General features: G+C 53.1%; 6 protein-coding genes and 1 non-coding gene across 7 annotated transcripts; 3 read left to right on the top strand and 4 right to left on the bottom strand.

Annotated features, from left to right (window-relative positions):
• Positions 1-2,095: 2,095 nt before the first annotated feature.
• Positions 2,096-2,597, top strand: J4E88_010057 (uncharacterized protein; the record flags this gene model as incomplete). The annotated part of the gene is made up of 2 exons (XM_049403653.1): positions 2,096-2,456; positions 2,509-2,597. The coding sequence occupies 2 exons, from the start codon at positions 2,096-2,098 to the stop codon at positions 2,595-2,597; spliced, it is 450 nt and encodes a 149-aa protein (XP_049250582.1).
• Positions 2,598-3,652: 1,055 nt separating this feature from the next.
• Positions 3,653-4,525, top strand: RPS1 (ribosomal 40S subunit protein S1B; the record flags this gene model as incomplete). Its single annotated transcript, XM_049403652.1, has 3 exons — positions 3,653-3,774; positions 3,832-4,333; positions 4,382-4,525. 3 exons carry the CDS (start codon positions 3,653-3,655, stop codon positions 4,523-4,525), a joined length of 768 nt encoding a protein of 255 aa, XP_049250581.1.
• A 966-nt stretch (positions 4,526-5,491) lies between these two features.
• J4E88_010055 lies at positions 5,492-5,612 on the bottom strand. The gene has a single exon. It is a non-coding gene; the product is annotated as a tRNA-Thr (tRNA).
• Positions 5,613-6,702: 1,090 nt separating this feature from the next.
• Positions 6,703-8,730, bottom strand: J4E88_010054 (uncharacterized protein; the record flags this gene model as incomplete). The annotated part of the gene is made up of 4 exons (XM_049403651.1): positions 6,703-8,317; positions 8,363-8,372; positions 8,419-8,483; positions 8,612-8,730. The coding sequence occupies 4 exons, from the start codon at positions 8,728-8,730 to the stop codon at positions 6,703-6,705; spliced, it is 1,809 nt and encodes a 602-aa protein (XP_049250580.1).
• Positions 8,731-9,463: 733 nt separating this feature from the next.
• Positions 9,464-10,311, top strand: J4E88_010053 (uncharacterized protein; the record flags this gene model as incomplete). The annotated part of the gene is made up of 4 exons (XM_049403650.1): positions 9,464-9,646; positions 9,707-9,780; positions 9,907-10,088; positions 10,175-10,311. 4 exons carry the CDS (start codon positions 9,464-9,466, stop codon positions 10,309-10,311), a joined length of 576 nt encoding a protein of 191 aa, XP_049250579.1.
• A 182-nt stretch (positions 10,312-10,493) lies between these two features.
• On the bottom strand, positions 10,494-11,097 carry J4E88_010052 (uncharacterized protein; the record flags this gene model as incomplete). The annotated part of the gene is made up of 2 exons (XM_049403649.1): positions 10,494-10,838; positions 10,912-11,097. The coding sequence occupies 2 exons, from the start codon at positions 11,095-11,097 to the stop codon at positions 10,494-10,496; spliced, it is 531 nt and encodes a 176-aa protein (XP_049250578.1).
• Positions 11,098-12,067: 970 nt separating this feature from the next.
• On the bottom strand, positions 12,068-13,564 carry J4E88_010051 (uncharacterized protein; the record flags this gene model as incomplete). The annotated part of the gene is made up of 5 exons (XM_049403648.1): positions 12,068-12,118; positions 12,170-12,483; positions 12,534-13,244; positions 13,332-13,411; positions 13,518-13,564. The coding sequence occupies 5 exons, from the start codon at positions 13,562-13,564 to the stop codon at positions 12,068-12,070; spliced, it is 1,203 nt and encodes a 400-aa protein (XP_049250577.1).
• Between the last annotated feature and the right edge of the window lie 226 nt (positions 13,565-13,790).

Here is a 13,790-nt window from a genome sequence, read left to right as displayed (position 1 = left end):
GCCTCAGCACCGTCACGAAACACCAACGCATCAAAGTTGCCTTTGGTGTTATGGCTAGCCGCTGGGGCATGCGAACTTTGGGTCCCAGTGCTGGATGTCTCCGGTCCGAAAAGAGTACATGGGAATGTATCGTCGATGAGGATGCGGAATTGCAAACTTGCTGGTCAACGGCCGCGGCTATGACGGCGTGGAGGGGTTCCCGCTTCCCGGGTCTAGCATGCACGTCGGTATGGCTAACCACATTGTATGTACACAATGACGGACTGGGCAGCACGGCATGATGCTAGATAACTTTCGGCTCTTGCATCAGCCTCTCGAGATGAACGGGCGAAACTTTGGCCTGCCTATCGGATGACCCGTAGATATAGAAGAAGGGCCGTAATCGTGTTTCCAAAGACAGTTTACATGGTCCTTTACCAATATTTTGTTGAACCTTCAGGATCAGGCGCCCAGCTGAGAATGCAGCGTTGAGAGTAGGACTGTCAAATCGGAGCGTTGCCCGCTCCTTACGGAAGGCATGGCAACATGTGAGAGCAGCTGACGCGGAGGTGGAGCGAGGCGAGGTAATCATCGTTCCAGAACAACTCAACCCAAGCACTGCCGGATAGAGATACGGGTTATAGTATTCGCCTGGTTGCAGAGTTACGAGATGGAGGGGCGGATGTGTTCCTATCCAGGGATGTATCCCACCAAACCCTGAAGGCATCTCACAATGTCCCGAGAAGATCTCGGGACGCTCGTAGTTACTGCCTCTAACAACAGCTCTTGCATCTCTGGACTGCCTTGTTAGTAATTCTAGAAAGGACAATCGGCTTTTGGTCATCGCAAGCGGTGATTGATAACCTGCATCGTAGCAGTCTCTAAGCGATAGAATGCCAAGTACGTGGCTTCCCCTCAACCGCGATGCCACGGAAAGACACTACCGACGTGACATGCGAAATCGAAACACGCGATCGGTAGTTATAAAAGGCTATGTAATAGCGACCGGTGTCGAAAGTGTTGGTCTTCTCGCGTGTCTTTATGCTCCAACCGGATCGCACGAAAGTAGGGGAAGGATGCCCTTGCAAGTACGACGTTCTCGACTTTCGATGACAAGGGATGTCATCCGCATTGCATGACACGGCAGAAATAGAAACCCTCAGCTGAGACAATGTCGTCACCGACAAAGTGGCCGATATGAATGAGGCTCATTGCAGTCCGGTACCTGTCTCGTCGCACAAACCGCACGGTGGTCTGCAGCGACGTCTGGACTCGATAACAGATTAGGCTGTGGATAAGCATACGTGTGCCCCTCTCGAACGTTCCTGATACACAACAAGGAAGGCTCGCCGGGAACTGGGCGGAGAACAGGGCAGCGCTGGCTGTGTCATCACCGCGCAGCCATGACGGATGTTCATTGGGAGTGCGGCTTGCATCCGCCGATGCCATGGTTTGAGGATGCGACGGCGCCGCTATGGCTGTGCACCCGCTCTTCCGGCGAGGCCTGGGATCGAGGAGCGCGATGCCAATCAGGAACGGCCGACGCGAATGACCTGCCACACCGCAAGCGCATCCAAGGCGAAATCGACCTTTCCGATTTGGCTCTCGAGGTACGCTGCCATTGCCGACTAAATCGCGACAAAGTGTTTCATGATTGTCATCCGCATCGTCGGCGGTGGCCAACTCACACCTGCAGCAGCTCGCAGCAGACTACCAGACTAGAGAAATGGAGGTGAGGTGGTCTTGTGTGCATCAGGGGCGAGTCAGGGCGAGTCAAAGCGTGACAGCACACCTCCCTTGCAAGCAGACTAATTCAGAACGTCCACGTTTTCTGGCGGTACCCACTTCGGCATGCATAACTAGCCCGAAAGGCCAGCGATGTCGAGTGGGGAGCTCCGGGCTGCTGATGCACCTGGCGTCGACCAGGGTGCCTGGAACGAGCAGAGGCGTCACTATACATACATGCATTCGGTAGTATGGGGTGAATAGCGTCTAGGCGATTTGGACGCCATTATACATACTACCCGTTCCCGCCCTCCGTCATTCTTCAATTCCATACCGCAGTAATTCTCCGACTTTAACACTCGCTCTCTGTCGATCGACGCACATTTTCGCCATGTCTAGCCATCCACGATACTACTTCTCGCTGCCTACTGAGGCACCTGCACGATCTCGCTCAGCAAGCCGGCGGCCACCTCTAACACCATCAACGGTTTCTTCGCCATGCCTCACCACACTTGTGCCTGTAACCTCTCGACGCGACTCTGGAACATCAACATCCGGTAGCCCGACCAAGGCCTCCATTCTCCTGGCCAAGGTTGCTTCATCGCCTACTACACCTCGAGGCGAGACGCCACCTGGAAGCCCGATGCTCACTCCACGATCGAGGTTGCAGTCGGAACCGGCCTATACCTCTGAGAGGCCTTCCATGTCAAGAACCGAGAGTGACCGCTACGTCCGCCAATACAGGCAGCAGGGTAAGCACTGAGCATGTCAGATTGAAGTAGCATGAGACTAACATTCTTCCAGATGGCTACATCAGCTTTCCTGACTTTGAGAAGTTCTGCCAGAACCAGAACCCATATGGCCAGCAAGACCGTTCTGACGTCAAGACATGATTGGACATGCATCAGTCTCTGATGTCATAAACAAAGACGTCTCTATCAACAACACCAGCCATACCACCGCTACACCTACCAGACTCACGTTCTCTTATATGAGCAACTGTACAGTACTCTGTATCAAGTCGCCGCAAGCTGATGGTCTCCAATCTGGAAACTGCACGCTGTTTGGAGGGCATTCACCTAGCCGTTGCAACGTCTCTTCTATCAAGGGGAACAGGAATGGGTACGGGTCGGGTCAACGGATCTACATCACGACAATGATATGTCGAGATGTAAAGAGGAGGGAGGAAATTGTTACAGGATGTATATCCATATTCTTCGTGATGCTGGACGCAGTAACTCGTCTGCGATGATGATCGCATTGATGACGTTTGCTGACGGTGGCTGGAGAAGACGCGAAGATGTAACTGGAATTTGGATGGGGGTGCTAGCGTGTGCGATGGGTAGTTAGTCTGTCCGCCACAGCTGAATGAACTGCGTAGATAGAACCGCAGCAATGTAACATATGTACATTACTTGGCAGCGCAAATTGTTAGTGTGTGACAAAGTGATGCAGGTGATGTTGGTTTCGCAGACGTACCAAGGTAGAGACGCGAGACTGGAGTTGCGTGGTCATGGAGTCGCTTCAACACCATCTTCTACCCAACTATTGCGACGACCATATCATATCATGCGCATCTCGCAGTTGCCGCGCCTTCCTGCTGTTATACAGCTATTATGGTGCAGCAAAGGCAGGTATCGCATGCGCCACATATGGCGACTCGAGAGATCCGAAAGTGCAGCATCACCGCTGCTATGTTGCCCGCAATGCATCCAAACACGATCAGCATACCCTAATTCTGTACCCATTCACTGCTGATCTCCCCGTGATGTGCACTGGAGTGTTGCTGCAGTTGATTGCCGCACTCGATTTTGGGCTTGGCACACGTGATGCGCGGCGCTACTGGGCTCGCTTAAGCGATTTCGAACACCACCAATTTGCGAGTTCTCAGTCTCCGACATCGACAGCGACAACCACCCTTCCACGACCGACAACAAGACTCGCAATCATGGCTGTCGGCAAGAACAAGCGTCTTTCAAAGGGAAAGAAGGGTCTCAAGAAGAAGACCGACACCTTCGCGAAGAAGGACTGGTACAACATCAAGGCGCCAGGAACTTTCGCCGTCCGAGAGTAAGAATTCCCGCTGCTCCACACGGGGACTCTATGCTTACTCTTCGCTCTCTGCAGTGTCGGAAAGACCCTCGTCAACCGCACCACCGGTCTCAAGAACGCCAACGACGCTCTGAAGGGCCGGATATTCGAGGTCTCGCTCGCCGATCTCCAGAAGGATGAGGACCACGCTTTCCGCAAGGTCAAGCTCCGCGTCGACGAGGTCCAGGGCAAGAACTGCCTGACCAACTTCCACGGTCTCGACTTCACCTCCGACAAGCTCCGCTCCCTCGTCCGCAAGTGGCAAACCCTCATCGAGGCCAACGTCGTTGTCAAGACCACCGACGACTACCTCCTCCGCCTCTTCTGCATCGCCTTCACCAAGCGCCGACCGAACCAGGTCAAGAAGACCACATACGCCCAGTCGTCCCAGATCAGGGCCATCCGCAAGAAGATGGTTGAGATCATGGCCCGCGACGCCAGCTCGTGCACCCTCGCCCAGCTCACCCAGAAGCTCATCCCCGAGGTCATCGGTCGCGAGATCGAGAAGGCCACCCAGGGCATCTACCCCCTCCAGAACGTATGTGGCTGCATGGACAATGGAGGATGACAGGCTAACATGGCACAGGTCCACGTCCGAAAGGTCAAGCTCCTCAAGGCGCCCAAGTTCGACCTTGGTGCCCTCCTCGGTCTCCACGGCGAGTCAAGCCAGGACGACTCTGGCCAGAAGGTTGAGCGCGAGTTCAAGGAGACCGTCCTTGAAGAGGTATAAGGTCTTGTTGGATAGGCAAGGGGTTCTTGGGTCTTTTCAACTTACCGCGGCATGATATCGGCATTCCAAAGGTGTTTGTGTTTACAATGAAAGATAAACATGCCCTTGATGCGATCCCGCGGCAGTGATGGCGTGCATGGGGTACGATCCGCATCTGGTGTTAACAGGTCATGCGGGAAAAGTATCATGGAAATGACATTGATGAGTTCCAATTCAGTACTGCAATGATGTGACTGGGCATTGTTGTGATGAAATGATGTCAGGCGAGATTGTCGAGGATAGAGGGGATCTTATGACGATGGTGTTCATGTCGATGGTGCGTGCGCTGTTGCCCTCTTGGAATTAGGTATTGCTAGGCAAGGGCCGTCGTGAAGGTAGCGAGTTCAAGTGAACATACGTTGTGAGTAGTACAAGCATGTAGCAGTAGGTCGATTAGTGCGATTGTGAGGTCAGAAAGAGGTGTAGATTTCCAAGGTTTAGAAAGAGCGACCCAGAAGTGACTTTCGCACAACAATAGCCTGTGCCCGACACTTTCGTTTGAGTACACGATCGAAACCCTGCTGTTGGCATGAGCAAAAAGGAATGTAGCTTCAAGTGAGCATGTTCATGCGCAATGCAAGTGTATTGGTGTAGGATAGTAGTGTTGTGGGGGTGCAGAGGTATCTGGAAAGAGCGACGTAGAAGGGGCTTTCGCGCAACTATAATCTGTGCACACTTGACTTTTGTTGATGTATACGTTTGCATCCCTGCTGTCGGCATGAGTAAAAAGAGATGTGGCTTCGAGTGAGCGTGTTCACGCGCAATGCGAGTGGGTGGTGTTGTGGGGTTCACGTCTAGGTCTGACAAGATGCGGCTATCGCACGCTGTGTACGCACACACCTTTCCGCACTTTTACAGCCACTTCTACGCGCTCTTCGCATACATTCTAGCCCAGAAAAAAAAAAGATTTTGGCAAAAAGAAGAAATTGCCTTCCGCCAGAATTGAACTGACGACCTCGTCATCACGTGACGTCCCTTTCGGGACTAGCTCGATCCAAGTCGGATCTAGCGTTACTAGTGACGCGCTCTACCACTGAGCTAGGAAGGCTGTGAGCATCTTGTGCTGATTGATGAAGAGTAATGGAATTAGACAGTATATAGTGGTATACCAATGCAGGGGCTGATTACAGCGGTTCGCAATCGATCAGAATGATTCCATCTGTGTGGGGTGGGGCCTTCGCACGTCACAACGAATAAGCGAGTTCTGATGACGACTCGCCAGCGAACGTCCCTGCACGTCCGACCACCATGCACAACAGCATCCGACTAAACCTCCCTCCGATGTACCCCCTAACTATCTCACAATCCCCATCCCATAAACTTCGATCTGCAACCCAAACTCTGATAAACAGTGTCACGCCGAAGCGGACCTCTCCGAACCTTTCCGAACCTCAAGCTGCGGTGTGCAAAACACCAATGCCAATGCGACAATCAATACAAATGACCTACATACGACGCAAAATCGAAGCGTCTCGACCTCCAAGGCCGCGCTGATCGTTATGAGATGATGTGGCCTTGCGCCGTCTTGTATTTCGCGTAGTTTGCGCGGAAGCGGGAAAGAGGACAAGTTTGTGGTTGCTGATTCAGGTTTCGACGTTGGTTCAATCGTAGAAATGTGCCTTCACCGCTACTTTGACGAGAGGTGGGGAGACGTCAGCCAGCGTTACTTCGCGACAGCGAACGCGTGCAGGTACGAGAGTATGGGCATCGGGATCGATCGTGGGTAGCTGGGTTAGGGAGGGTGGAGAGTTTGGGGAGGGATGTGGAGTAGTGGGTGGAGATGTTGGGTTGGGCTGGGGTGAGAGTGTCAGACTAGGTGGATTGCATAGGCGCTGCATGGGTGGGATAGAGTGGTTCTCATCGTCGATGGTGATCGTGTTTTGTGGTTGCTACCTGGATGCTTGCTTGCTTACTTGTCGGCTCTGACTGTACGCACTTCACGGTCCGATACATGTCGTTGTTGTCTGACCGGCCCGTGCCACGGTCAATACTTACGGGCATATACTATCGCGGCTCCGCAAAGCCTTCCATACCATAGACTTCTCTGGATACCGATGTGTGTATTACGCGGCTAGTATCTACACCCCGATGCTGGTCATGCACGCACGTTGGCTCCGGTGAGAGCCCCAGTATCAACGCTAACCAATCCTCCGTACAACCTTGCTAGCAGGCAACCCTTCCCTTCTCCGTATCCTGACCCGGATGTCTCCCTTGGGAACCTTTATTCCCGCTCCATCAACCGCTTTGGGAAGCACCCACTTGGCGTCCTTCCGCTTGGCATCTTCCTTCTCCCTGCTCGCTTCCTCTTTAGCGGCTTTTTGCTCTGCAGTAGGCGCTTCGGCACCGAATGACGCTTCGTTACCTGCTTCTTGGATGTGGTCGAAGAAGCTCTTCTTTGGCGCAGGTGAGATCTCCCAGAGTTGGGTAATGCCGGACACGATAGAGATGATGAGGTTGGTTTTGTAGGTCTGCGAGATATCGGTGGCCGAAACGACGGATGAAGACGCTGGAGTATCCACGAAACGGTCGGGCTTGAAAGTTCGCGGTGAGGTATGAGATGTCGGTGACGAGTTTACGAGAGATCGAGAGAGGCCTAAGTCGACGTACGAGCCTGCTTCTAGCTCCCATTGCTCCGTGTCATCCTTCAGATGAAGTGGTTTTCGGACTTTATATGTGCTGATAGAGCAGTTGTATAGTCGCTGAGCTTCGTTGATACATGAGCGAAGATAAGGTAGCGAGGTCGGTGTAAGCACTTCCTTCACTGACCCGTAGCGTATCTCTGGTGGTGCTGGGAAAGATGGGTGTATCGACGGGGGCTGTATGGCTTGAGCCCATGCTTTGGATTCTGCTTTGATCCTCTCAAGAGGCGAATCTTGTGGAGCCTTCGCACCTTCCGCCTTGGATGACGAGTAGATGTGTACGACCGTCCAGAATACGATTGGCATGACCTCTGAGTAAATATCGTGAACTACGTGAAGCCCGATCGAAGCTCGTAGTTCGGCTGGTAGTTCATGCTTGGTGAAGAGCTCGTTCAGCTTCATGAGCGGTGTAACTACATCGGCGTCGGTATCTTCTCCTCCGCTCACGCTCTCATCGTCGTCTGGTACCCTCCTCACTGGTGGATTCGACAAGTCTTCGAATTGCTTTGCAAAGTTCCTAAGCAATCTCTTTCGTGCTAGAGCTGCTCCCGGTAAGCCCTGGATAGGTGCTAGTCGCGGCAATCCAAGCGCGAGAGCCCAAAATCGTTCGTTGCAGCTCGCCAGATCGGTGGCAAGGAGTTGATAGGACTCTGTAAACTGTGCTCCGACAATCGGGGGTAGGATAGCATTACAGCAGAACTCATTGAGGAGTGTGAAGAGATCGCATTCGGCTTCCGAGGTTCCGTCCGTAAGTTCCACGTTTGAGACACGCTCCCATTGCATTTGATCGACGATCGATGAGTTGAATGTGACGAGATCCGGAAGCGATTCGGTCAAGATGCGCAGCGATGCTTTAATCAAGTTGTCTCTGGCTGCTTCGTCGTATAGTTCCGTTTTTACAACCTGGTTGATCTCATTTTGAAGCTCGAGATAATGACTTTCCATGACTTTCGGTAGGCTGAAGGCGTTTCGGAGGATAGCTGGTTGGTTGTTGTCTGTCAGCTCCATGTTGTTCCAGTTGTTGTAGAGCTGGTCAAGTAGGGGTTCCGATAATAAGACGTTGTGTTTGGTCCCAGCGGCTTTGTACGCCACTATGCTTGCGGTCGCAGAGTCACTGTCTTAGGTCAGATAAATCCACGTACGCTGTGAGCACACCTACCGAATGCTGGCTAACCACTCCTCGCCTCCAAATGCGATGCTCGAGAGGTGGCGTACCCCGGGTATCCAGTATGGCAACGATTGTACCCGTCTCTTCCCATCTTGACTTTTGGTAACTGTTCCTGGACTTGAAAGTAGTCTAGTCGGTAGCAACACGAAGACTGCTGAAATTGCAAATGCAGGTAGCAGATCAAACCAGGAAAAGTCTTCAGGTATAGAGTTCTGCAAAGTTTGACCGAGTCCAAAGTACCAGGCTAGAGCGAGTATGAACGGGCTGAATAGTGTGGTGTAGCATAATGGCAGAAACAACGTCCTTATAACGCTGTTCGAGGCATACACGCTCAGGAACAGAGTCCTGAGGGAACCCATACTGGCGGTGACGAAACCAACAGTCCAGGGCCGTGCTCGGCGATGACTCTACTCCGAATGACGAAAACGGAAAATGTCCAGAGTCCGGTGAGGTCGTGCGGACAACTGCAGAGGGAGTGTCGGGCGCGGTGAAGTCGTGAATAAGAATCGAATGATGTCCCCAGCCTCACCCCATGAGGCTCTTGCTCGGCGAGCTCAGGGCTTTGAAGTCGCAAACAGTCGATAAAGACGGCGATAACCGTTTTGAGGGACTCGGGAACCTTGCAGGGTGTGATTTGATGCGGCTGAACGTGATGTTCTGTAGGCCACGGTAACATTCAATGCAGGCACTAGACCGTTGATCCCTGCTTAGCTCGCTTATTGAAGGGCCTAAACATAGCCCTGGAGACCCCTCAGCCCTATCACGATGCCGTTAGACAGAGATTTTGCAACATCGCGGTGTAAGACGAGTGCTTAGTTATCAGCACTGACAATGTACGTTGCTCAGCCCTCTAGCTGGTCTGAAGTGTGGCATTGCACGCCCTTTGTCGGCCGAGTCAATACCGCTCTTTCCATCAGCGCCCTTTCCATTTGCAAATTGACTAATTCTGCTCTAGTCATTCAAACCTGTATTGAACTTCAATAGGTATATACAGAACTTTGTGTATAGTTGCGAGATAAGTCTTAGCTGACAAAGTCTGCTAAAGTTCATCAAACTCAAGCTCTCTCAATCTCCACTTCCAAAATCACAAAGATGGCATCCTCCCGCATCCCCACCACCCTAAACTTCATAACGGGCAACAAAAACAAGCTCGCCGAAGTCCAAGCCATCCTCTCCGGCGTCATCGAGCTCCGCAACCAAAATGTCGACCTAGTCGAAATCCAAGGCACAGTTGAGGAAGTTACAAAAGACAAAGCACTGAGAGCAGCTGAGGCTGTAAGTCGTGATGCCAAAGAGAAAGTCTTCTACAAGTACTGACAATGTGATTGATTATAGGTACAAGGCCCCGTCCTAGTAGAAGACACATGTCTCTGCTTCAAAGCCATGAATGACCTGCCTGGCCCTTACATGTACGCTCACACTTCTTCTTATCTCATCTCATCTAGTCTCTCTTTCCATTTCCCCCTTCATGCTACAAAACCCAATATTCCACATTCCCCTCCTTCAAACCCACCCATCTAACCTCCCTCCCTTAGCAAATGGTTCATGCTCTCCCTCGGCGCCCCCAACCTACACAAAATGCTCTCAGGCTTCGACGACAAATCCGCCCAAGCCGTATGCACATTTGGGTACTGCGAAGGCCCCGGACACGAAGCCATCCTCTTCCAAGGCCGTACCGACGGAAAGTTGGTGGAAAGTCGGGGATCTACCGTCTTCGGTAAGTCAGCAATTCGCGCCTTTCCTTTCAATTGTGTTGGAGGGCTGTGTAATGGAGATGGGAAGAGGCTAACAGCGTGTATATAGGGTGGGACTCATGCTTTGAGTACGAAGGTCAGACATACGCTGAAATGGACAAGAGCGAGAAGAACAAGATTAGCCATCGAGCGAAGGCGCTGGATAAGTTGAAGGAATGGTTGGCGAGTCAGAAGACTGGGGCGTAGAGCTCAACAATCATCATTGTGCTCATACTTCTCAATGGAGAGAATCGGGGCGGTGCATGAAGCCACCACACCCACCATCATCATCCCATAAATGCCGTATTGGTATCATAACACATAACGCATCACACATATCCCACCCATCCGTCCATTCTCAGCACCCCACTCATCTTCCGCCCAACCCCCTACTCCTGTCTATCCCTCCTCCACTGCTCAACCCACCGCTCCACCCTCTCCAGATTCCCCTCCACATCCTCATTACTCTCGCTCTTCAACTCGACCACAATCTCCTCTTTATAGCTCTCCCTCGCCTCATCAAGCAACACCTGCATAATCTCACTATCCATATTCTCCTCCAGCTTCTTCCCCTTGTAGCCGCGCGCGGTAAGGCGGTCATATAGTAACGTCGAGTCGCAGCGCAGCACAATGACGAGGTCGATCCAGCGCTCAGGGAAGAGGTCGCACGCGTGCCAGTCGAGGATGTAGCCGCCTTTGTCGGCGAGGGAGAGGGATTCTAGGTGGTCGAGCAGCTAAAGGGGTGGGGTTAGTGATGTGGGTTCGTAGAGTTTGGCTGGGATGGGGTGGCTAAGTGGCTATGCGTACTTTGTCTTCGTCTACAATCCAACTTCCTGTTTCTTCGTCTTTGCCCTCGTGGTAGCCTTCGTCTTTTACTATTTGGTTCACCGAGATGTGCTGGAATCCTGTTGCTTGCGCTAATTGCTCTGCATGTGTCGTCTTTCCTACTCCAGGTGTGCCCGTAATAACGATGTTGGGGTTCTGGCGCGCCATGGTGTTGTGGAGGCTCGTCGCAGAGTCGGTCGCGTGGAGAGATCGCGTAGGGTGTCGTGGGTTGCGCGGGCGGCGATGTATAGGATAGCCGAGTATATCCGATTCTCAGATAGTAGATACGCTTTGCGCGGTAATTGGAGAGGAATTTGAGATGTGAGAGAGGTATAGTATGGTGTAGCGTCAAGTCCTCTGGCGCGTCCGATGATGTCGCATTCCAGAATTATTTTTCGACGCCCGAACTTCACCCGGCACAACCCCCACCACCCCGCACTACGCATCTTGACATGGACCCCCAAGGCAAGCACACGCACGACATCTCAGGTATGACGCTGGGTGCAAGGATATGTAGACAAGCAAAGCATATACGTCGGCTCTCGAAAGCGAGACGTGGTAGGCTACATAGCAAGGTGAGGCGACCGTTATCGCATAATCCTACCGAGGTTGAGCATCACCTCTAAATCATACAGGTCACGCTGGCTACTACCCAAAAGTGAGGCTTCAAACTTTTCTTTCATTGACCCGTGACATGCGCTCAAGACTATTTACGCCGTCTAAAAAACCTCGTAAACATGACATGCCTGACCCAAGGAAACATGCTGCAAAACCCCACCTAGACAACGCCTTAGATGCTAGTGATCGTTGGTGGCAAGAATCCAGTAACCTATTCGAGCAAATGTCTGGAGGGGCGGGAAGAAGTGGTGGGGGGAGGGGGAGAACTGAGTAGTTCTTAAGATATCTAGTCCAGAGAGAGCTCCAACCAACCATTGCCGAACGAACACCCCTGAACTCTTTTGATGCAGTATTACGCCGAGTAAGAAATCGTGAAGTGAAATATCGGACGCAGAGAGTCGTTTAAGAGACATCTCAGTGTGATGGAAGGCGACTGGGAGGCTAGCCTGGACCGAACATGCCGCTCAAAACGACTGGGGATATTGTGATCTGGGGAATGCGAGAGTTTTTGGTGCAGCATTTAGCTCTGCTTGCACTCAGCAGCCTCCTGCTTTGGTTTTGTGCCATCGTTCTGATACTGCGTTAGATGGCTGTGTTCTGTAGAGTGACTTGGACTGCTTACCTCGTCGTCTGACTCCTCCTCCTCGTCGCGGTCATCGCTGAGCTCGTCCTCGTCCTCATCGTCCTCGTCTTCAAACTCGCCCTCGTCGAAGTCCTCAATGTTCTCGTACTGAAGAGCCTCGCCGGTGAACCAGTCAATGGCGCGGGGAATGAGCTTCTCCTTGATGTCCTCACCGAGCTGGTAGTCGAGTTCGAGACGCTCCTCGATATCGGAGGTGGCGTCGTCGTCGTCTTGTGGGGGCTTGGGTGGGTCGAAGAAGTTGAAGAACGACTCTGTAGGCACGGTCTTCTTAACGACGCGGGTCTGCTTGGTGTCTGAGAAAGTTAGTTGCTAGTCAAATACCGACAGATGTCAAGATGCTCACTCTTGTTCCTCTGCTTCTTGCTCTCGATGCGGACGGTCAGGTCCTTGCCGGCCTTCCAGTCGACCTTGTCACCCTCGGCGTGGTCGTAGATGAAGTCGCCGCCGTAGCCGTTCTCCTCCTGGTAGAAGTAGGTCTTGGTGATGGTCTTGTTGGTGAAGAACTCGTTCTCCTCGAATTCGAAGATGAGGCGGAAACCGGGCCGGTCGAGGTACTCCATGCGGATGTCGGTCAGGTGCTTGAGAGCAGCCTCGTCGCGGTCTGTGATCATCTCGGCGAGCGAGATCTGGTTCTTCATGGCGCTGAGCCAGAACTCTGGGATACCCTTGACGTCCTTGCCCTCGTCCTTGTTGAGCTCAGCCTCGGGCTGGTCCTCGTCCTCGTCGTCCTCGTCTACCTGCTCGCCGACCTTGACGCGGTCTTCTGAGGGCTCCTCGGCGCCGTTGACGATCTTGGCACGGGTCTGGTATAGCGGTGTGAACTTGGCGAAGTACTTCTTCTCGAGCTGCAGGACCTCCTCTTGGAACTCGGCCTCGAGCTTGGAGTGCTCCTTCTGGACGCCCTTGAGGCCGGCGACACGGCGGCGGACCGAGGCAGGCAGCGACTCAATGTAGCCGCTGGAGCGGCCGACGAGCGAGCCGAGCTTGTTCTGCATCATGGCGACGAGGGCGGGGTTGGCAGCGAAGAGACCGGCGGCAGTGCGCTCTAGTTCCTCTGCGAAAAAGCGAGTTAGCGGTCAAGGCCTTCACGAGAATACAAGGCGGGGTTGGAGGGGCAGGAGCGTGGCAGAGTGCGACGTACCTTCCTTGATGCTGCTGACGCCGGGCTGCTGGGCGCGCGACGATATGGGCGCGGCATTGGCGGGTGTGTTCTGGGGGGTACTGGCAGGGCGCACGTTAGAATGTGGTACGTCCATGTTGGGGGTGTGTGATGGTGGTGTTTGGGCGAGGCCAAAATTGTGTGGCGGAGGGGAGGGAAGCGACTTACGGGGCGGAGATGGAGTCCATCTTCTTATTGCGGATCGGCTCAGACATCTTGGCAAATGAGTGATGTCGGACTGCGAGTGGCGAGTTGGGGTGCAAAAGGTGGATGTTGTGGGTGAGCCGCAGAATTGTTCGGCGGGCTGAGCGAGAAGAACAGGCGCTGGGCAAGGCAAGGTCGCCCCTCTACGGCACTAGTCACGCCTAGTGCGAATTCCAACCGGACACTGCGAGACGGCAACAAACAAAGCCTTTGCGACCACCAAGACTATCGACGCTG

This window comes from Alternaria novae-zelandiae (assembly GCF_023758075.1).
Source record: "Alternaria novae-zelandiae strain BMP 2774 chromosome Unknown scaffold_28, whole genome shotgun sequence".
Classification (NCBI taxonomy): domain Eukaryota; kingdom Fungi; phylum Ascomycota; class Dothideomycetes; order Pleosporales; family Pleosporaceae; genus Alternaria; species Alternaria novae-zelandiae.
This window is presented reverse-complemented; position numbering and strand designations above follow the sequence as displayed.